Source organism: Doryrhamphus excisus, chromosome 6 (genome assembly GCF_030265055.1).
Source record: "Doryrhamphus excisus isolate RoL2022-K1 chromosome 6, RoL_Dexc_1.0, whole genome shotgun sequence".
NCBI lineage: Eukaryota > Metazoa > Chordata > Actinopteri > Syngnathiformes > Syngnathidae > Doryrhamphus > Doryrhamphus excisus.
This window is the reverse complement of record NC_080471.1, coordinates 1,985,367-2,008,671: the sequence shown is the minus strand read 5'-3', so window position 1 is coordinate 2,008,671 and position 23,305 is coordinate 1,985,367. Positions and strand designations below refer to the sequence as shown.

The following is a 23,305-nucleotide window of genomic DNA, read 5'->3' as shown; positions in this document are numbered from 1 at the left end:
GATGCATGTTCAAATGAAATTAAACCATTACCATTACCATTACCATTACCATTACCATTACCATTACTTTTATGGACAGAATGCAGCCAAGGCATTGGGGTTTTTTGGTTTGGTGGCTGCCAGCTCGAGGCAGCTGGGTTCAAAGGTCCAAAACAAAAAATAAAATAAAATAAAAAAACATTAAAAAAAAAAAACATTAAAAAAATTTAAAAAACATTAAAAAAAATCCAAATAAAAACAAAAAAAAAACTTAAACTATATTGGGAAAGCAGGAAGTGAACAAATGTAACAGTTAGTGATTGTAAAAGTACCAGATGGAGGGGTAGGATTTAATAAGCTTTGCTTCTTCCTACTCCTTTTGGACATGTGGAACTGGGAACTGATTATGGGATGCACTCAATTGGAATCTGATGCATGATCAAATAAATAAAACCATTACCATTACCATTACCATTACCATTACCATTACCATAACATTAGGACATTAAAAGAATTTCTTTCAGTAGTCAGTTGCAAAAAGACACTCCCGTGTGGACAGGCACCTACATGTAAAAACGTTTACGTTTAGCAAAATCAGCCTTTGAGTGGTGACTTAAGCGATGGTTAAATAGGTGTCAATCACGGAAGCTGCATTGTGGAATATCCCGTTTACTGTCTGCTGTAGCGAGCTTACAGACGTTGTCCAAAGCCCACCTTCTCACGGGGCACAACATGAAGTCCAGGCCTTCATACAACAAGTCTCTCAGAGGACGTCTGGACTTCACCAATGAGTTTTTATCCCCGGCAGAAACCTTTTGATGTGCCTCGTAGGAAGTCGGCGTCGGACACTTAGGACCAGCGGAAGCCAGGAACCGGTGTGTTAACGATGGCCACCGGGGGCTCAATAATCCGACCAAATGTGCACGTCTTACCCAGGCCTCTCATTAGTGTTGATGTGTGAGGACGCCGCCTCCACGAGCGCTCGTCTGTTGCTTATTCTCCAGCACAGCTCTTAATAAGCACCTTCCTATTTACATTGCCTCGTTTCATGGCCTCGTTAGTGGGGAGACGGTTTCATCCACAATATCCTCAATGTTCCACTCAAAGGAGCGGTACAGCGTAAAGTAATCCCTTGCTGCTTCACTCTAGCACCAGTTGGCAAAACTATATTAAATACTGTCGTTCAATGTTGAATACTATTAGTAAAATTGAAAAAAAAAATTTTTTTTTGTGCAAGAGGCAAAAAGAGGTGATGATGCAGCTGCACGTTAAAGGGGATGTGTAATGTAGTTACTACTGTAGTACTAATGTACTACTTAGAATGTTGTATTCTCACGCCAAAGTTTCAGATAAGTGAGCCCTGAAAAACGTTTGTGATGGCTTGAGTGTTAAGTTGGTGTGTGATGAGTTTAGTGTTCTTTGTAAGAATGCATGCGTGGGTTTTCTCCGAGGGTTCGGTAGAAAATGAATAAATGAATGATTCGGTTGAGCTGGTTTGATTATACCTCTTGAGTGTTAAGTTGGTGTGTGATGAGTTTAGTGTTCTTTGTAAGAATGCATGCGTGGGTTTTCTCCGAGGGTTCAATCCCACACTCGGCCATCTCTGTGTGGAGTTTGCATGTTCTCCCCGTGCATGCGTGGGTTTTCTCCGGGTACTCCGGTTTCCTCCCACATTCCAAAAACATGCTAGGTTAATTAGCCACTCCAAATTGTCCATAGGTATGAATGTGAGTGTGAATGGTTGTTTGTCTATATGTGCCCTGTGATTGGCTGGCCACCAGTCCAGGGTGTACCCAGACAGCTGGGATAGGCTCCAGCACCCCCCCCGCGACCCTCGTGAGGGTAAGCGGTAGAAAATGAATAAATGAATGATTCGGTTGAGCTGGTTTAATTATACCTCTTGAGTGTTAAGTTGGTGTGTGATGAGTTTAGTGTTCTTCGTAAGAATGCATGCGTGGGTTTTCTCCGAGGGTTCAATCCCACACTCGGCCATCTCTGTGTGGAGTTTGCATGTTCTCCCCGTGCATGCGTGGGTTTTCTCCGGGTACTCCGGTTTCCTCCCACATTCCAAAAACATGCTAGGTTAATTAGCCACTCCAAATTGTCCATAGGTATGAATGTGAGTGTGAATGGTTGTTTGTCTATATGTGCCCTGTGATTGGCTGGCCACCAGTCCAGGGTGTACCCCGCCTCTCGCCCAAAGACAGCTGGGATAGGCTCCAGCACCCCCGCGACCCTCGTGAGGATAAGCGGTAGAAAATGAATAAATGAATGATTCGGTTGAGCTGGTTTAATTATACCTCTTGAGTGTTAAGTTGGTGTGTGATGAGTTTAGTGTTCTTCGTAAGAATGCATGCGTGGGTTTTCTCCGAGGGTTCAATCCCACACTCGGCCATCTCTGTGTGGAGTTTGCATGTTCTCCCCGTGCATGCGTGGGTTTTCTCCGGGTACTCCGGTTTCCTCCCACATTCCAAAAAACATGCTAGGTTAATTAGCCACTCCAAATTGTCCATAGGTATGAATGTGAGTGTGGATGGTTGTTTGTCTATATGTGCCCTGTGATTGGCTGGCCACCAGTCCAGGGTGGACCCCGCTTCTCGCCCGAAAACAGCTGGGATAGGCTCCAGCACCCCCCCGCGACCCTCGTGAGGGTAAGCGGTAGAAAATGAATAAATGAATGATTCGGTTGAGCTGGTTTAATTATACCTCTTGAGTGTTAAGTTGGTGTGTGATGAGTTTAGTGTTCTTCGTAAGAATGCATGCGTGGGTTTTCTCCGAGGGTTCAATTCCACCCTCGGCCATCTCTGTGTGGAGTTTGCATGTTCTCCCCGTGCATGCGTGGGTTTTCTCCGGGTACTCCGGTTTCCTCCCACATTCCAAAAACATGCTAGGTTAATTAGCCACTCCAAATTGTCCATAGGTATGAATGTGAGTGTGAATGGTTGTTTGTCTATATGTGCCCTGTGATTGGCTGGCCACCAGTCCAGGGTGTACCCAGACAGCTGGGATAGGCTCCAGCACCCCCCCCCCGCGACCCTCGTGAGGGTAAGCGGTAGAAAATGAATAAATGAATGATTCGGTTGAGCTGGTTTAATTATACCTCTTGAGTGTTAAGTTGGTGTGTGATGAGTTTAGTGTTCTTCGTAAGAATGCATGCGTGGGTTTTCTCCGAGGGTTCAATCCCACACTCGGCCATCTCTGTGTGGAGTTTGCATGTTCTCCCCGTGCATGCGTGGGTTTTCTCCGGGTACTCCGGTTTCCTCCCACATTCCAAAAAACATGCTAGGTTAATTAGCCACTCCAAATTGTCCATAGGTATGAATGTGAGTGTGGATGGTTGTTTGTCTATATGTGCCCTGTGATTGGCTGGCCACCAGTCCAGGGTGGACCCCGCTTCTCGCCCGAAAACAGCTGGGATAGGCTCCAGCACCCCCCCGCGACCCTCGTGAGGGTAAGCGGTAGAAAATGAATAAATGAATGATTCGGTTGAGCTGGTTTAATTATACCTCTTGAGTGTTAAGTTGGTGTGTGATGAGTTTAGTGTTCTTCGTAAGAATGCATGCGTGGGTTTTCTCCGAGGGTTCAATTCCACCCTCGGCCATCTCTGTGTGGAGTTTGCATGTTCTCCCCGTGCATGCGTGGGTTTTCTCCGGGTACTCCGGTTTCCTCCCACATTCCAAAAACATGCTAGGTTAATTAGCCACTCCAAATTGTCCATAGGTATGAATGTGAGTGTGAATGGTTGTTTGTCTATATGTGCCCTGTGATTGGCTGGCCACCAGTCCAGGGTGTACCCAGACAGCTGGGATAGGCTCCAGCACCCCCCCCCCGCGACCCTCGTGAGGGTAAGCGGTAGAAAATGAATAAATGAATGATTCGGTTGAGCTGGTTTAATTATACCTCTTGAGTGTTAAGTTGGTGTGTGATGAGTTTAGTGTTCTTCGTAAGAATGCATGCGTGGGTTTTCTCCGAGGGTTCAATCCCACACTCGGCCATCTCTGTGTGGAGTTTGCATGTTCTCCCCGTGCATGCGTGGGTTTTCTCCGGGTACTCCGGTTTCCTCCCACATTCCAAAAACATGCTAGGTTAATTGGCGACTCCAAATTGTCCATAGGTATGAATGTGAGTGTGAATGGTTGTTTGTCTATATGTGCCCTGTGATTGGCTGGCCACCAGTCCAGGGTGTACCCCGCCTCTCGCCCCAAGACAGCTGGGATAGGCTCCAGCACCCCCCCGCGACCCTCGTGAGGGTAAGCGGTAGAAAATGAATAAATGAATGATTCGGTTGAGCTGGTTTAATTATACCTCTTGAGTGTTAAGTTGGTGTGTGATGAGTTTAGTGTTCTTTGTAAGAATGCATGCGTGGGTTTTCTCCGAGGGTTCAATCCCACACTCGGCCATCTCTGTGTGGAGTGTGCATGCCTCCAATGCGTAACCTCTCCTGCTGCCTTTTCCACTTCCTGGTTGCTGCAGAGCACGTACTTACTCGTACTTACTTAAACTCTTAGTCCTGTCCCCGCACTCTTTCCTTTTTCGTCAGGAAGAATTGGATGGATCCCAGACGGATGTGGCTGCAAGAAGAGGAGCAAAAGCCGGTCATGTGATTTCACTTGAGGCTGACTCTTGTTTGCTTTCCTTCGCAGGTCTTTGGAGCGTTGATCATGGGCTTTGGACTCTGGGTTCTCTTTGATAATCAGAGTTTCATTGCTGTTTTACGTAAGTGCTTTCACACACACACACACACACACATGGCCGCCTTCCAGCTGCCACGTCCTGCAGTGATAACGCTGTGTAAACATGGAGCGATTTGGGCGCCTGGGGGGGGGGGTTCTGTATGAGATGTGTGTATTGCCTCGCAGAGGAAGCACGTAGGAACGCTCGACTCAACAAAAGTAATAAAAAACCCTCACAAATGCAACTTGATAACTTCCTCAGCCCTTGACAAAGTCGCAGTGTCGAGAAGAACCCAGATGTAGAGCAGCTTTGTCGGAAACTGCAGATTTGTACCATCAACCCCGCTGCTCTGCACACAATCCGGCACTGCCGCAGATGTTGTCACGGTTCTATTTGTGCCTCCGCAGCTGTCCAACCAGAGAAGCTGTCAGCTCAGTGATAGACAACAATTCTCCCGGAACGGGAGAAGGACGCCAAACTCCTGCTTTGCCCGGCAGGAAGCTATCTAGATGGGAACTATCTAGTACAGGGGTGGGCAAACTTTTTTTTTTTTTTTTTTTTTTTTTTTTTTTTTTTTTTTTTTTTTTTTTTTTTTTTGTCCCGTCCAGCCATTGGGGCAGATAGTATTGTTGATCTAAATGCCCTTACATGCTAGACAGATTTGCTCTGTGTCAGGAAAGGTGTTGGCTACAACTTCCCTGTACCATGAAATTTTATTTGCCGTTATTTGATGTCTTTGTTATGCCATTTGGGACGACCGGACCGGAGCAAGAAGAAGAACAGAAAAGAAGAAGAGAGAAGAGAAAGGTGGGGTCGGGGGGGGGGGGGGGGGCAGTAGAGGGAGAGACAAAAACAGCAGCAACAAGAATTCCCAAAACAACAACAGTGACAAACAGAACAGTTAAATGTCAATGATGGCTAAGGGTCACACTGGAGATGATATCAGTGGAATGAAACAGTCCAACTTACCAATAGCAATAGTAACAATGAGGACATGACCCATGATAGTAAACACAATTGCAACCATACAGTTACAGTAATTAAAATCTCATTGCTTGACATCATTATTACTGTTATAATAGCATACCAATACTATATAAACATCAGGGATAAGAGAGTAGATTGTATAGAGAAGCACCCATGTGCTGTGAGTGCCCATATGGAGGTGTGTTGTGTATGTGAATGCGAGTGTGTGAATGTGTAATTGTCACTGAGAATGACAAAAGGAGAGAGACTGCCTTCTACCACCCAGCAAACCCCGCCCCGCGCAGCCAGGTCAAGCCCCCACCGCCAGAGATCCTCCGGCCCCGTGGGTGTGGGCAAAGCCAGGGCCGACTCCCCAAGACCCGCCCCCGAAGCAACTCCCCGAAGAGACCAGCAAGAGGCCATGGAGGAGCAATCCCAACCGGCAACAGGGCGCCAGCAGGCCGGAGGAGAGCCGCACCCCCGAGACCAGCGGGAGACCATACCCTACTAGGGCAGAAGGGCATCGAAGGCCACACACCCGTGGGCACAGGGGCGCCCCTGCCGGCCGGAAGGGAGCCCGTCCACGGCCGGAGGCACCGCCTCCCGCCCCCCACACACCCCCAGGAAGCAGAACCCGGCCCGCCCCAGGTAACCCCAGGCCCGACCACCGACATAGGACCGCCCCAGCCAGGACAGAAGAGGCCCGGGCACACTGCCCCATGGAGGACCGGGCGGTTGAGATGGAACACCCTACGCCAGACCCCCGCAGAGCCCCCCCCCCGTATATCCACATGGCCATATACCCACATACACATCCACACATATACATATATATATACATATATATAATTATAATAAAACTAATCATTAATTATCTAAGTATTTAAAACAATAAATACATAAAATAAACTCAGACACATGCACACCCCATCCACTCAATACACACACATGCTGTGGACGTCCCCGGGTGGAGCGTCCGGGGCAACACAGGGTGGGGGACCCAGGGGTCCCAGACCCACAACCAGGCCCCGAGCCCAGGGAGGTACGGACCGCCAAGGCATAGCACCCCCAGACTCCCCTCGACCACGGCATCAGGGCTACTGCAGTGTGGCAGACAAAGGAGCGGGCGAGGGGAGGAGGCCCGCACATGAGCAAGCGGAGGGGGCGAGCAGGCGAGTGGTGAGGCGCTCCACTGCGCCGGCCGACATCCACCGGGTAGCTCACCCCCGTGAGGGAGAGCCATAGCTCCAAGTCACGGGGAGGCCACGCACCAGAGCCGAGGAGTTAAGACCAGTGCAAGGCCCCCGAAGGACCCCACCATCCACCGGGAGGGCCAGCCCCCCCCGCCCCCAGAACCAGCAGCGCTCCGCCCACGTACCGGAGAACCATCCCCGACGAGCCCTAAGGCAAGACTGGGGATGGGCAAAGACAGGGACAGCGATGCGGCAGAGCATAGGACCAGTGGCAGCAGACACCCAAACGCCCGAAAGAGCACCGCCCCCCCAGCAGGTCCCACCCCGAGGAGCATGCTCCCCATCCCCACACGCCACCCAGGCCCCCGTACCCACGAGCAGGATCAGGTCCCCTCCCAACACACAGCCCGGTCCCCGCAGCAGCCACCACAGCGCAACAACCCCAAGCCACCACCGTAGACTTCAGGCCACCAGCAGCGCGGACCCCACTGCCTGGAGGCCGGTGAACGCCCCCCCAAGGGCACGTTGGCGCCCGCGACCCAGGACAGATCCAGGGAGGTAGCGCCAACCATGACACCAGGGCAAGCCCCGGCGTCAGCTGGTTCCAGCGGGACCCCCAGGAAGGCCAGGCAGACCAGACCAAAATATCCTGCAGCCCAGGGCACCCCGAGCGAGCCGCCAAGCCCCAGCAGCCAGCGGGCCAATCGCGGGGGTAGGCAGTAGGCTCTCCGGTCCAGCCCGCTACACCTGTGTGTGTGAAGATGGTATTGTGTAGATAGTGCAATTAAAAATAGGCCTGTCCCATAGGGCTGACCTATGTGTGTGGTGTATGTGTATGTGTGTGTGTATGTGGAAGGAAGCTGAGCAATGGTGGGTCCCCTGCCTGCCCAGACCCCCCCCAGAACTGAGTGTCTAAGGTGCGGTTAAAATTGAAGGGTGACCAGCCAGAGGAATGCCGAGGACAAAAGGGCATCCGCAAGGAAACCCTTCGCCCCCGGCAAAACCAGTTGCAGGCCACCCCCCAAAGTCCTACATGTATGTGAGGTGGTGCAGTGCAGCAGGGAGGATCGGGGCCCCACACACGCCCACCCCGCACTACCGGCCAACCGAGCCGGGCAAGCCAGCCGCCCGGAGCAAGCCCTGGGCCACAGGACCAACCACGGGCCCCACCCAGCCCATCGTGGCGGCCAGTCCGGCCTGCCAGCTCCCCCCCGGAGGGCCCCACCAGAGATTGAGCCAGCTATGCCACCCCCGGACCACCAGGAGCCGCGGACAAACCATACGCCCCGAGGCTGCTCCTACAACCACCAGAACAGCAGGAACCGCGCCCCGGCAACACATCCGTCACCATGGCAGCCCAGGGAGTGACACCACAGAGACCGCAGGAGAACCGGGACCCGCATGGGGAAGAGCCCAACCCCACCCCCCGGGCTCGTGAGCCAAGAGTGCCAGGGCGGGACAGAGACACACACACCAGGCAGCAGAGCCCACCAGGCAGACGATACCCCAACAGCCGCAAAAAGTGAATGCCCCCCCCAGTCCCACCCTCCACCACAGCGCCGACCCGTCTCCACCATATCTCCCATCCACCCACGGACCCGCCAAGTAGGACACCCCGCCCGTGAGCCACCGGCCAGCCCCACCCCCCAACCCTTGGTCGAGGCCCCCCCACGACCCAGAGCCCACCACCCCGCCCCCCAAGCAAGCCCCCCGCTAATCCCGGCCCACGCCGCGCAGAGCACCACCCCCACCGCTATCCGCCCCGCTACCCACGCACCCACAGCCAGCCCCCCACCCGCCCGCCCCACATCCACCACAACCCAGCCATCCCTCCACCGAAGGGAGGGAAGCAGGTAATGCCCCACCCCAGCACCGCACCTCCCCACCCAGAGCCCAAGCTGCACAAACGAGACCCCCCCTCCCGTATGAGCTTACCAGGCGCCCCACCCGGGGCCATACACCTACCATACACAAAAATTAAAATTGAGAATAAAAATAATTAAAAAAATAAATAAATAAATAAATAAAAATAAAGTAAAGTAAAGTAATTGATAATAATAATAATAATAGTAACCATAATAATAATAGTAGTAATAATAATAATAATAATAATAATAACAATAATAATAATAATAACAATAATAGTAATAACAATAATAGTAATAATAATAATATTTATTGATAGTTATGTATGTATAATAATGATACTACTATTGATACTTGATATATAATAATTTATATAAAATATATTTTCCAATAATTTAGATCTTTTAACTATTTTAGATATGATAATAATAAATATATACATGCATACCTACACACACACATATATAGCCATGTACATACCTAAGAGGGAAGGCTCTGCAAGGGCAGCGGGGTATAACCACCCGTGCCCACACCAAGGGCAGGGCCAAAGCCTCCCATGCCCACACCCCACGGTCCCACACAGTAGCCAGGCCAGAGCACCCAGGGCAAACCCGGCCCACCCCCAGGGGCGAGGGAGGCCGCAGAGGAACCAGCGCCACCGGACGCACACAGGCCCCCCCCCAGCAGCAGCAGGCGCCCACCACCCACAGGATGCGGCTCCCCGTCTACCCACCACCCCGAGGGACGGCCTGCACCACCCCCGGGACGACCACCACCACCCCACCCACGCCCCATCCCCAGATCCGGACAGCCCCCCACCAACCCCCACCTGAACCTCCAGGGGGTCAGCCCAGCAGGAAGGGACAGAGATACACGGCACCCACCCGCTCACCCCCCAGACGCCAGGGCAACCCGGCGACCAAGACCATGCCCCAAGCCAGAGGAACGAGACCGCCAGGGGCAGAGACAGGCACACTCAGCCCTTCGAGAATTACAAAAAGAGATTAATTTAAGAGATTAATTATTGGAGCCCATATAGATTGAAATTCTGACAGTTGTTCTTTGGATTCAGCAGACATTCTCTCAATTGCTATATGATCTAACAGAAGATTTTTGTAAAAGGCTATGTTCAGTTTTTTTTTGGATTTCCAATTGATAAGAATGGTTTTCTTGGCAATGCTTAACGCTGTGATGAGGAGTTGTGTGTGATTTGTTTCTACGTTGACTGTAGAAAGATCACCCAACAAGCATAATACAGGTGAGGAAGGAATAGAGGTCCCAAGTGCCAAAGAAAGGTCCTCGCACACTGCTTGCCAGAAATTACTAATGGGGGCACATGCCCACATGGAGTGTAAATAATCATCTACTACATGATCTGGGCAGTATACACAGATGTTGGAGTCGGTTAGACCCATTTTAAACATTCTCTGCCCTGTGTAGTGTACTCTATGAATGGTTTTGAACTGAACCAACTGTAGGTTGGGATTTTTTATTAAACGGAACGAATTAAGGCATATTTGCTTCCAGAACTCAGGGTCACAGCTTGTAGATAAATCTAGGTTCCATTTGGAGACTGGGACCCCAACGGTGTTGTCACACTTTGACAAAAGAATGTACAACTTGGATAATGTTTGGGGAGCGGATATGTTTAAGAATTGGTCAATGGTGGGATAGCTTTCCCAAGATATGTTACGAAACCTAGCTCTAATTATGGATTTAATTTGTGAGTATTCAAGAAATGTATTCTGGCTTAACCCATACTGTGTAACAAGGTAAGTGAATGACACAAACTTTCCCCCCCTTATGATATTTTCCAAGCAACTTATTCCTTTGTCATGCCATGTTGTAAAATCCAAGGTTTTTTTTTTAAGCAATATATCAGGGTTATTCCAGATCGGAGTGTACTGGCAAGGATTGAGCGAGGACCTGGTTATTTTTAAAAATTCCCACCAAGCTGTCAGAGTGGTTTTAATATTTATGCTTTTAAAACAATCGTGTTTCCTAAGGATTTGACTTATGAAAGGTAAGTTAAAGATGGGGATTTCTTGGCTAAATGATTGTTCAATGTCTAGCCATAACTGATCCAAGGGGTTAGGTTTTATCCATTTTAAGATATACTGTAGCCTATTTGCCAGGAAGTAATTGGAGAAATTTGGCAGTTCTAAGCCCCCACATTCTTTAGATTTTTGTAATGTTTTTAGGCTTATTCGTGCTGGCTTATTTTTCCAAAGAAATTTATTTATATATGAGTCTAATGACTTAAACCAAGTTATAGATGGTTTGGTTGGGATCATAGAGAACAGATAATTGATCCTTGGTAATATCATCATTTTCACAGTGGACACTCTGCCCATAAGAGAGATCGGCAAAGTTCTCCAACGTTCAAGATCATCCTCAATCGATTTCAACAGTGGGGTATAATTCAAGCTGATCAGGTCTGACAGATTGGAGGAAATGTTGATGCCCAAATACCTGATATTCCCTGAACGCAGTGGTATAGAGGGGGTGCTCTGGAAAACGAAATTAATGGGCAATACTATGGATTTAGACCAGTTAATAGAGTAGTCCGAGAAGGTGCTAAAGTTATTGATGAGTGTGATAGCTTGGTGAAGTGAGAAGTGTGAGTTTTTTAGGAAGAGTAACACATCATCAGCATAAAGGCTTATCTTATGATGAACATTTGTTGTCTGGATCCCTTTAATATTTCCATGTTGTCGAATAGCAGCTGCAAGAGGTTCAATAAAGATAGCAAACAATGAGGGGGAGAGTGGACAACCTTGCCTAGTACCTCTTTGTAAAGTGAATTCTGGAGAGATCAGATTATTGGTTCGAACGGAGGCCTTTGGGATGCTATATAATATTTGGATCCACGTTCTAAATGACTCGCCAAAGCCAAATTTCTGTAGGGTTGCAAAGAGAAATTTCCAGTTAACTCTGTCGAATGCCTTTTCAGCGTCTAGTGAGACGATTGTGGTTTCCAAATTATGGATGATAGAATGATCAATCAGATTGGTTAAGCGGCGTACATTGCTAACTGAGTGTCTCCCCTTGATAAATCCTGATTGATCGGGATGTATTATATGAGGGGTAACTTTTTCCAGTCTTCTAGCTAATACTTTGCATATTATTTTAAGATCCGCATTAATAAGTGAAATTGGACGATAACTGGAAGGTAATGTTGGGTCCTTTTCTGATTTTAGCAAAAGACTGATTGTAGCAGAATTCATATATGGGGGTAGGCGTGCATTTTCTTTTATTTCCTGAACCATTTTAAAAAAAACTGGGGCTAGCAGTGACCAGAATGTTTTATAAAATTCGGCAGGAAACCCGTCCGGTCCTGGTGCCTTGTTATTTGGCATTTCCTGTAGAGCATCATAAAGATCTGTTAGTGAAATGGGTAAGTCCAGGGTTGTCACCTGATTTTTTTCTAATTTTGGTAATTCTATGGTACTTAGAAATGTTTCAATGTCTGGATCAGAAGGGTTAATCTGAGGTGTGTATAGTCTTTTATAAAAGTCCCTAAAGACTGAATTAATTTCCTCCGGAAGGTGAGTGATGTTACCTTCTGAGTTTCTAATGGAGGAGATAGAGTTTTTTTCTTTATTGAGTTTTAGTTGGTTAGCTAAGAATTTTCCAGATTTATTGGCATGTTCAAACTTCTCCAAACGTAGTCTTTGTAATTGGAACTGAATTTTCTTATCAGTAATTTCTTTTAAATCTAATTTCAATTTTCTAAGATTATTCAGAGTATTCTCATCCTGTGAATTTGCATAAGCGGTTTCAAGGAGTTTAATTTTTTCCTCCAATTCCAATTCCAATATTCTTTCTTTCTTTTTCTTATATGATGAGTAGGAGATAATTTTCCCGCGCATTACTACTTTTGCTGTCTCCCAGAGAACACAAGCCGAGGTTCCCGGTTGGTCATTAAAATCTAAAAACATTGTCCACTCTCTCTCAAAGTCGTTTAAAAAGTCTGGGTCTTTAAGCAATGATGTATTAAATCTCCAGCATTTAGTAGGTGTACTTGTGGTTTGGTTAGTGAGAAAGAGAGAGACTGGTGCGTGATCACTAATAATGATAGGGTGTATGTGAATATTTGATATGTCAGATAAGATTGAGCTACTTGTTAAGAAGTAGTCAATTCGGGAGTACGTGTGGTGCACTGGTGAGAAATACGTATATTCTCTGTGAGTAGGGTGATAAGAGCGCCAAGCATCACAAAGACCAAAATCAGACATATATTTTTTCAGTGTTGTTGTTGCTTGAGACTCACGATGTCCCCCAGCTGGGCTAGACCTATCTAAATCTGGATTAAATACCAAGTTGAAGTCCCCTCCCAAGATCAAGCTTGAATCCAGGTGTGCAGAGAGAGAAGAAAAAAAGGTGTGAAAGAAAGAGGGGTCATCAACATTAGGGCCATATATGTTGGCAATGCAAAATTTAACATTGTCCACCGATATGTTGATTATTATATATCTACCTTCTATGTCTATAGTATTGTTGAGCAGTGTAAAATTGACCCTCCGGCTAATTAAAATGGCTACGCCCCTCTGTTTGGAGTTGTAGTTTGCTAGGTATATGTGTGGAAACTGTGGTGAGTGAAATGTATGGGCAGCTGCATTGGAGATGTGAGTCTCTTGCAATAAGACAATGTCTGCTTGGATATTCTTTAGATGGTTAAACATTTTTTGTCTTTTTTCTCGAGACCCGACTCCCCTGACATTCCAAGTGACAAATTGCAGTGAGGACATCCTAGACTAGCTTATGATGATATGTGTGTGTATATATGTGCAAGTGTGAAGTATATGTGCCTGTAGGTAGTGTAAGCATATACTATTACATATATGCTTAAAGTGCACATGGGCATATTATAATGTAGTCCTCCTGATCTGACTAGTGAAGGTGTAATGTTGGAGTATGCATGTGTGAGATATGCGTGTGTGTAAGTGGCAGTGTTGTAGGTTTATGTGTCAGATGTACAGTACGAGCCACCTGTGTACATGGATGTGTGTCTTTATGTACAATGTTTGTATTTGCGGGTTTGTGATTATGTGAGTGTGTGTGAACTGTATAGACATGCTGGTACAGAAAACAGACAAGTGACAAACAGGAATATAAGTGAGTGAAAGAGGGGAAAGACAGTGAGAAAGTGTGCAAGACAGGGAGGAAAGGAATGAGGTGACATGCAAGGGAGAAAAATGGGGAGTAATTTGAAGGCAGAGTGCAGGCGTTAACGAGGATGAGCGCGTTATAATATACGAACCTTTATCATGTAACTATGAAAAAGTAGGACGTTACCTTACCTTACCAAGCATATTCAGTTACCATGTTAGAGTGATTAATACAGCCACGGTGTAATTTCACGATCGCGGTATAGCTGTCCATTAACAAAGAGTTTGTCCACTGTGATGACAGCTCGGCACCCCTCGTTGATGAACTTTTTTCGGATAGGGAACAGGCGACGGCGTCTGTCGAGGATCTCCCTTGGAAACTGGTCGTTCACGCTGAAGTCCGTCCCCTTCAGCTCTCGGCCTCGGCCTTTCACCTGCTCCTTCTGCTTGAAGTGTTCAAATTTTGCCACGATGGGTCTCGGTCTTGTATTTTCTGGCTTCTTGGCTCCCAGGCGGTGGACGCGATGGAAGGTGATGTCCCCGATGACGTCAGCCGGGAGCTTGAGCCGTTGCGCCATGAAGGCCCTTACGGATTCTTCCGGGTCTTCCTCGGATTTCTCCGGAATTCCTGCAAAGACGAGGTTGTCCCTCATGCTTCGAGCCTGAAGGTCCAAGATCGTTTCCTTCATGGACTTGTTTTCCTGGCGGAGTTGTGAAACTCCGTCGGTGAGGGACTTCACCGATTCACGGAGGGTTGCGTTCTCCGTCACCAAGGAGATTATTTGATTTTGGCTGAAGTCCAGAGACTCACGGATGGCCTGAAATTCTTTATGGAGTACCTCGACAAGAGCCAGGCGGCCGTCCAAGCAAATCAGCCTCTTGTCGATGGAATCGAGGATGTCCTTGATGTCTGTGCCTGGTGGCGACGTTTCCCCAGGGGAGTCCTCAGGACGGCTACGCTTGGAGTTCGGCGTCTTGGGTGACTTGCCCGACTTGCCCATGACGATACTATCGAAGCAACCGTCGATGTACTCCTCCAGATCTTCCAGGTTTGTTTTTTGTGAACTGTAACTTTTCCAGCAGTTAAATATGTTGGTTTATATCTAAGGATACTTTGCGGATGTTTGAATAGTTAAGATTGTTTGGGAGCGCTGTATTCCGCTTGTCTGACCTGCGCGCGTCACGTACCCTCTCGCGAGATTACAGCATCACGCCTCCTCCTGGGCAAACTTTTTGACTGGCGGGCCGCATTGATTTAACTAAATTGACGGGGGGGGGGGGGCAGACTCGATATTTTACACGTAACAGTCCAGCTGGAATGATTGTATCTGTAAAAGTGTTATGCAATCTGCTTTATGGGCACTTTGAGATCATTTATTTGATGTAAAGTGCGTTATAAATGTATCATAATAAATGTATTATTATTTATATTATTATTACGTTATAAATTTCTAATAATTAGAATAAATGTATTATTATTTGATATTATTTGATATTATTTGATATTATTTTTATTATTATGATGATGTAAAGTGCGTTATAAATTTATAAGAAGAAGAATACATTTAGTATTATTTTATATTATTTGTTATTATTATTTTATATTATTATTATGATGATGTAAAGTGCGTTATAAATTTATAAGAAGAAGAATACATTTAGTATTATTTTATATTATTTGTTATTATTATTTTATATTATTATTATTATTTGTTATTATTATTATTATGTGCCTGTGTCCCTTTTTTCAGGAGCACTTAGTAAACAACAGACCGCATCAAATAACGAAATTATTGTATCTGTAAAAGTGTTATGCAATCTGCTATATGTGCACTTTGAGATCATTTATTTGATGTAAAGTGCATTATAAATTTATTATTTAATATTATTATTATTATTATTATTATGTGCTTGTGTCCCTTTTTTCACTTTGTAAACAACAGACCGCATCAAATAACGAAATTGATAAAACAGCCAAACCATGAAAATGTCGTCTCAAGCCATGATGCCAGCTTGTATGTTGACTTTAAATGAAATACTTTGGAAAGAACGGGCGGGCCGTATTCAAACACTTGGCGGGCCGGATGTGGCCCCCGGGCCGTAGTTTGCCCACCCCTGATCTAGTACTAATCTCTAGTAATACTTTGGCAGTATTCAGTATTCCAGATGTACGTTTGCTCACCGGAGAAATGATTCCTTCTTTCCGAAATGGTCAATCTAGTCATTGTTATGGTTGGAAATTTAAACACAGTCATCAGTTCTTCATCGTGGTGAAGTTCTACCAGACCAGATCCGACCATAAGTGAGCTTCATTTATCATGAAGTATATTTGGGGAAAAAAAAATTGAAAAAATACGAGCAAAGACATGATGTGGCGGCTTTTTATGTGTCCCCTGGGGAACCTTAGTGACCGGTGTAGTACCAAGCAATTAGTGACATCTAGTGGTCAAAGTCCATTACTGCAGTCACAATTACAATGCTTCTTCTGACTTGTGTTTGTATTGTAGCTCATTTGTGCATTTTTATATAAGCCAAGAAGTACCGTTTGATGAAATATGGATTTATATGCACCTACTAATAAGATTTAGACAATAAAAATAAAAAAATGCAAAGCCTTGTTTGATCAAACATGGCGCTTATCATTCATTCATTCATTCATTCATTCATTTTCTACCGCTTTTCCTCACGAGGGTCGCGGGGGGTGCTGGAGCCTATCCCAGCTGTCTTCGGGCGTAAGGCGGGGTACACCCTGGACTGGTGGCCAGCCAATCACAGGGCACATATAGACAAACAACCATTCACACTCACATTCATACCTATGGACAATTTGGAGTCGCTAATTAACCTAGCATGTTTTTGGAATGTGGGAAGTACCCAGAGAAAACCCACGCAAGCACGGGGAGAACATGCAAACTCCACACAGAGATGGCCGAGGGTGGGAAAAGATAAAATAAGAAGCCAAAAAGTTACCACTTCCACACAAAATAGGAGGAGACCTTATTCATTCATTCATTTTCTACCGCTTATCCTCATGAGGGTCGCGGGGGCTGCTGGAGCCTATCCCAGCTGTCTTGGGGCGAGAGGCGGGGTACACCCTGGACTGGTGGCCAGCCAATCACAGGGCACATATAGACAAACAACCATTCACACTCACATTCATACCTATGGACAATTTGGAGTGGCTAATTAACCTAGCATGTTTTTGGAATGTGGGAGGAAACCGGAGTAAAACCCACGCATGCACGGGGAGAACATGCAAACTCCACACAGAGAGATGGCCGAGGGTGGAATTGAACCCTGGTCTCCTAGCTGTGAGGTCTGCGCGCTAACCCCTAGACCACCGTGCCGCCCCGGCGCTTATCATATCTTTTGGAAAATATGAGTTTAGCATCGGTTCACCTCTCCAGCTCTGTACTGGTTGATGACGTCCAAATAAAATGTTTCTCCTGGCCCTGTAAAGCATTTCATCTGAACAAATACTTGCCCGAGCCGCAGTTGTTGGGAAGCGTTTTCCACGGTCAGCAAAAATATATTCTGCAGTTCGGGTATTAAATATTGGCACTCTTCTCATTCTGCAGAAGAATCATCCGACACAGTGAAAGTGGCTTCCTACATCCTCATCGGCGTGGGCTCTCTGACCATGGCCATGGGCTTCTTTGGCTGCATCGGCGCCATCTACGAAATCCGTTGTCTCCTTGGTTTGGTGAGCAGTTGAATTGCTTGTTTGTCTATACGTGCGTGCCCAGCGATTGGCTAGCCAACAGTCTTTGGCACGTTTGTCCACAACAGCGGACATCACTTGCAGACGTCCGGTTTATATCAGCCATTCCCGTCTCAAAATGTCAAGGTTAGTTTAGCCACAATGCACCAAAAACTCTAAGCCAGGGGTCTCAAACTCAATTTACCTGGGGGCCACTGGAGCTAGGGTCTGGGCAAGGCTGGGCCGCATCAGGTTTTCCAAAAAAAAAAAAAAAACGCATTTATTAAAAACAGAAAAATATACAAACTTTTTCAGTGCTTTGGTTCCGATTTTCTACAAGAAAAGCTCTGATAAAACATTCCACTGTTCTTAAATATCTTCATTTTTATTTTTCTGCACAAAATAAGATGAAAAATAAATAAACAAATCAAGAATAAAGAAAATCAACCAGTCATAAATAAATATAATAATAATAATAAAACGACAAATAATACAAAATTAACAAACCACATATAGTTGGTGGGTAGACAAATGATTTTTTTCATATTAAAATGAACAAAGCATTATTAGAGCCCTGTAGACATGACAAAACACGACTATAGTCACATTTATACTCTTTTTATTTACAACATATTGCGCAACTGCAGGGTCTTGAGACACATGCTAACTCGCAAACTAGAGAGCTAGCGACCTAAACGGTAGCCTTCGAGTTATTTCCTTTCAACTTAAATAGCCAAAAACTTACCACTTCCACACAGATAGGGAGGATAACTATTAACAGTTATTTAACCTTTCACATGAACATGAATCAAACGTAATAATTTTTTCTGGGTACATGATACCATACAGCGTCCATATCAAACTTGCGCGGGGCCGCACTAACATTAAACTTTCATATCAAGGCGGGGGCCTCAAACTGGTGTCCTGCGGGCCACATTTGGCCCGTGGGCCGCGTGTTTGAGACAACTGCAGGGTCTTGAGACACATGCTAACTCGCAAACTAGAGAGCTAGCAACCTAAACGGTAGCCTCCGAGTTATTTCCTTTAAACTTAAATAGCCAAAAACTTACCACTTCCACACGGAGAGGGAGGATAACTATTAACAGTTATTTAACCTTTCACATGAACATGAATCAAACGTAATATTTTTTTCTGGGTACATGATACCATACAGCGTCCATATCAAACTTGCGCGGGCCGCACTAACATTAAACTTTCATATCAAGGCGGGGGCCTCAAACTAGTGTCCTGCGGGCCACATTTGGCCCGTGGGCCGCGTGTTTGAGACAACTGCAGGGTCTTGAGACACATGCTAACTCGCAAACTAGAGAGCTAGCGACCTAAACGGTAGCCTTCGAGTTATTTCCTTTCAACTTAAAAAAGCCAAAAACTTACCACTTCCACACGGATAGGGAGGATAACTATTAACAGTTATTTAACCTTTAACATGAACATGAATCAAACGTAATAATTTTTTCTGGGTACATGATACCATACAGCATCCATATCAAACTTGCGCGGGCCGCACTAACATTAAACTTTCATATCAAGGCGGGGGCCTCAATTTAGTGTCCTGCGGGCCACATTTGGCCCGTGGGCCGCCTGTTTGAGACAACTGCAGGGTCTTGAGACACATGCTAACTCGCAAACTAGAGAGCTAGCGACCTAAACGGTAGCCTTCAAGTTATTTCCTTTCAACTTAAAAAAGCCAAAAACTTACCACTTCCACACGGATAGGGAGGATAACTATTAACAGTTATTTAACCTTTAACATGAACATGAATCAAACGTGATAATTTTTTCTGGGTACATGATACCATACAGCATCCATATCAAACTTGCGCGGGGCCGCACTAACATTAAACTTTCATATCAAGGCGGGGGCCTCAAACTGGTGTCCTGCGGGCCACATTTGGCCCGTGGGCCGCGTGTTTGAAACAACTGCAGGGTCTTGAGACACATGCTAACTCGCAAACTAGAGAGCTAGCAACCTAAACGGTAGCCTCCGAGTTATTTCCTTTGAACTTAAATAGCCAAAAACTTACCACTTCCACACGGAGAGGGAGGATAACTATTAACAGTTATTTAACCTTTAACATGAACATGAATCAATTGTAATAATTTTTTCTGGGTACATGATACCATACAGCATCCATATCAAACTTGCGCGGGCCCGCACTAACATTAAACTTTCATATCAAGGCGGGGGCCTCAAACTGGTGTCCTGCGGGCCACATTTGGCCCGTGGGCCGCGTGTTTGAGACAACTGCAGGGTCTTGAGACACATGCTAACTCGCAAACTAGAGAGCTAGCGACCTAAACGGTAGCCTTCGAGTTATTTCCTTTCAACTTAAAAAAGCCAAAAACTTACCACTTCCACACGGATAGGGAGGACAACTATTAACAGTTATTTAACCTTTAACATGAACATGAATCAAACGTAATAATTTTTTCTGGGTACATGATACCATACAGCGTCCATATCAAACTTGCGCGGGCCGCACTAACATTACACTTTCATATCAAGGCGGGGGCCTCAAACTGGTGTCCTGCGGGCCACATTTGGCCCGCGGGCCGCGTGTTTGAGACCCCATATATGAGACAGAAAGCGGAAAGCGCGCAACCAAAAGTACCACTTATTCCCGTTCGTGTCTTGCTGTGTCATCCAAGCCACCCAAATATCACTCCTGTTTCCAAAAAGCTCCAATGTGAAGGTCGTATAAAAGCCATTGAAGGACAAACATCTTATCATTGCCTCACGCTAGCGTCAAACGGCAAAGCTCAGTCGCGGTCTGGTCAGTCGGTCTGAGCAAGTCATGATTTTCTTAAATAGCCAAAGTGAAACAAAACATAGAATCATGCTCACTAGCCCCCCCCCCCCCCCCCCACTACTACCCACCCATCACTACTAGAATAGAAGCCACACATTTGCACCTCCTACAGTCGGACAAGCCTGGTTAAGAAGGCATGACAGATTCTTGCTGACACCGGAGCCAAGCGGGGTTGGCGGGGGGGGGGCTTGCAGCATGCGTGTGTTGACTGAAGTAAGTGTACCAGAGTGCGTAAGGGGGGGGGTTAATTGTAGTGCTTCTGACCTACTTTTCCCCTCCCAGTGACAGTGTCCAGCTGCCACGGGACCTCCCAGCAAACACACAAACACACCAGGAGATCTGAGAGAGAAGGTTTTAAGATGCGCCTCTCGATGGGGTTGCGCAATTCCAAATGAAATGTGAACATGCCTGACGAGAGTGTCATCTTTCTGCGACGGAAATCTTTGTAACGTGAAATGTGAGACAGTCCTGTTTGTGACATTCCTCCTTGATCCCCCCACAGTACTTCACCTGCCTCCTGCTCATCCTCATCGCCCAGGTCACCGCCGGGGTGCTCATCTACTTCCAGAGAGATCGGGTAAGAAAAACACTTCTTCTTTAATTCATTCATTCATTTTCTACCGCTTTTTCCTCACGAGGGTCGCGGGGGTGCTGGAGCCTATCCCAGCTGTCTTCGGGCGTAAGGCGGGGTACACCCTAGACCAGGGGTCGGCAACCTTTACTATGAAAAGAGCCATTTCACCCACTTGCCCACTAAAGAAAAATAGCCTGGAGCCGCAAAACGTTGTATGTTTAAAACAACATTGGAGGGGAAAAAAAAGACGAGTTGGAGTACTCTTGCTAGTACTGGAGATAAACTTTTGTTTTTAAATGAGCTCTAATTTATTTTTTAGAATCGTCAAATAACTCATTAATAATAATTAATAACTCAAATAACTCAAAGTATTACTCATTTCCCTTCATGTTAACCTGTCAGAGAGAACTGGATAGCATCCTGTCTGCTCATTCAGTCACCAGTCAGAACTCAGTCAGGATGCATTCATGGTCTCACACAAAGTTGGATTTTTGTAAACTCATAACAAAGACGTGCATTTTCACCAGACGGGTGCTAAAAAATATTCAAGCATTGCAAAGGGAGCCGCAACAAAGAGGCTGGAGAGCCACATGCGGCTCTGGAGCCGCGGGTTGCTGACCCCTGCCCTGGACTGGTCGCCAGCCAATCACAGGGCACATATAGACAAACAACCATTCACACTCACATTCATACCTATGGACAATTTGGAGTGGCTAATTAACCTAGCATGTTTTTGGAATGTGGGAGGAAACCGGAGTACCCGGAGAAAACCCACGCATGCACGGGGAGAACATGCAAACTCCACACAGAGAGATAGCCGAGGGTGGAATTGAACCCTGGTCTCCTAGCTGTGAGATCTGCGCGCTAACCTTCTTCTTTCAGGTATATTTCTAATGCCATCAACTGGTTTGTGCTTCGTCATGTCACAGCTGTGAGCACCCCCCCCCCCTGCTTCCTATAAGCAAGACGGTGGGAAATCACAGAATGCAGTTTTTCCACTCATGTCAAGTTGGAGGCTTTTAAGGGGCCACAGGATGTGGGTGGCCTGGGTGGCAAATATAGCAGTGTTACTTTTTTTTTAGTCCAAGGGTTTCCAAAGTGCGGCCTCGGGGCCACCTGCAGCCCACAGCTGTTTTTTTGTTGGATTTTTTTATTAGCACATTTTAAGAAAATAAATTGAATAAGGGCTGCACGGTAGGAGACCAGGGTTCAATTCCACCCTCGACCATCTCTGTGTGGAGTGTGCATGTTCTCCCCGTGCATGCGTGGGTTTTCTCCGGGTACTCCGGTTTCCTCCCACATTCCAAAAACATGCTAGGTTAATTAGCGACTCCAAATTGTCCATAGGTATGAATGTGAGTGTGAATGGTTGTTTGTCTATATGTGCCCTGTGATTGGCTGGCCACCAGTCCAGGGTGTACCCCGCCTCTCGCCCCAAGACAGCTGGGATAGGCTCCAGCAGCCCCCGCGACCCTCATGAGGATAAGCGGTAGAAAATGAATGAATGAATAAGGTCTCCTCCTATTTTGTGTGGAAGTGGTAACTTTTTGGCTTCTTATTTTATCTTTTCCCACCCTCGGCCATCTCTGTGTGGAGTTTGCATGTTCTCCCCGTGCTTGCGTGGGTTTTCTCTGGGTACTTCCCACATTCCAAAAACATGCTAGGTTAATTAGCCACTCCAAATTGTCCATAGGTATGAATGTGAGTGTGAATGGTTGTTTGTCTATATGTGCCCTGTGATTGGCTGGCCACCAGTCCGGGGTGTACCCCGCCTCTCGCCCCGAAGACAGCTGGGATAGGCTCCAGCACCCCCCGTGACCCTCGTAGAAAATGAATGAATGGTCTGCGCAGCACCTTGATGGTGGACGAGTGGTTACCACTACCGCTCAGCTAGGAGACTCGGGTTTGATTCCCTCCTCGGGCATCTCGATGTGGAGTTCCCATAGTACTTCCGTACTCCGGTTTTCTCACATTCCAAAAACATGCTAGCTTAATTAGCGACTCCAAATTGTCCATAGGTATGAATGTGAGTGTGAATGGTTGTTTGTCTATATGTGCCCTGTGATTGGCTGGCCACCAGTCCAGGGTGTACCCCGCCTCTCGCCCCAAGACAGCTGGGATAGGCTCCAGCAGCCCCCGCGACCCTCATGAGGATAAGCGGTAGACAATGAATGAATGAATAAGGTCTCCTCCTATTTTGTGTGGAAGTGGTAACTTTTTGGCTTCTTATTTTATCTTTTCCCACCCTCGATTTTGTACTAAAGTTGTGTCTGACTTTGTGGGATCATGACAGTTACCGAATCCGTCAACTTTGTCACCATCAAGTTGACATGGAAATCTCATGTTGAGTGCGTGAAAAGCTTTTTTTCTTGCTGCTCTGCAACATGTGTGTTTATTCATCACTTGAGGCT

General features: G+C 46.4%; 1 protein-coding gene across 1 annotated transcript in view; it reads left to right on the top strand.

Moving 5' to 3' along the window:
- cd82b (CD82 molecule b) overlaps positions 1–23,305 on the top strand; it is a 36,343-nt gene that overhangs the window by 6,499 nt on the left and 6,539 nt on the right. The window contains exons 3-5 of the mRNA XM_058075203.1: positions 4,623–4,695; positions 17,368–17,492; positions 20,823–20,897. Coding sequence (XP_057931186.1) covers positions 4,623–4,695; positions 17,368–17,492; positions 20,823–20,897 — 273 coding nt within the window. The remainder of the gene's footprint in view (positions 1–4,622; positions 4,696–17,367; positions 17,493–20,822; positions 20,898–23,305) is intronic.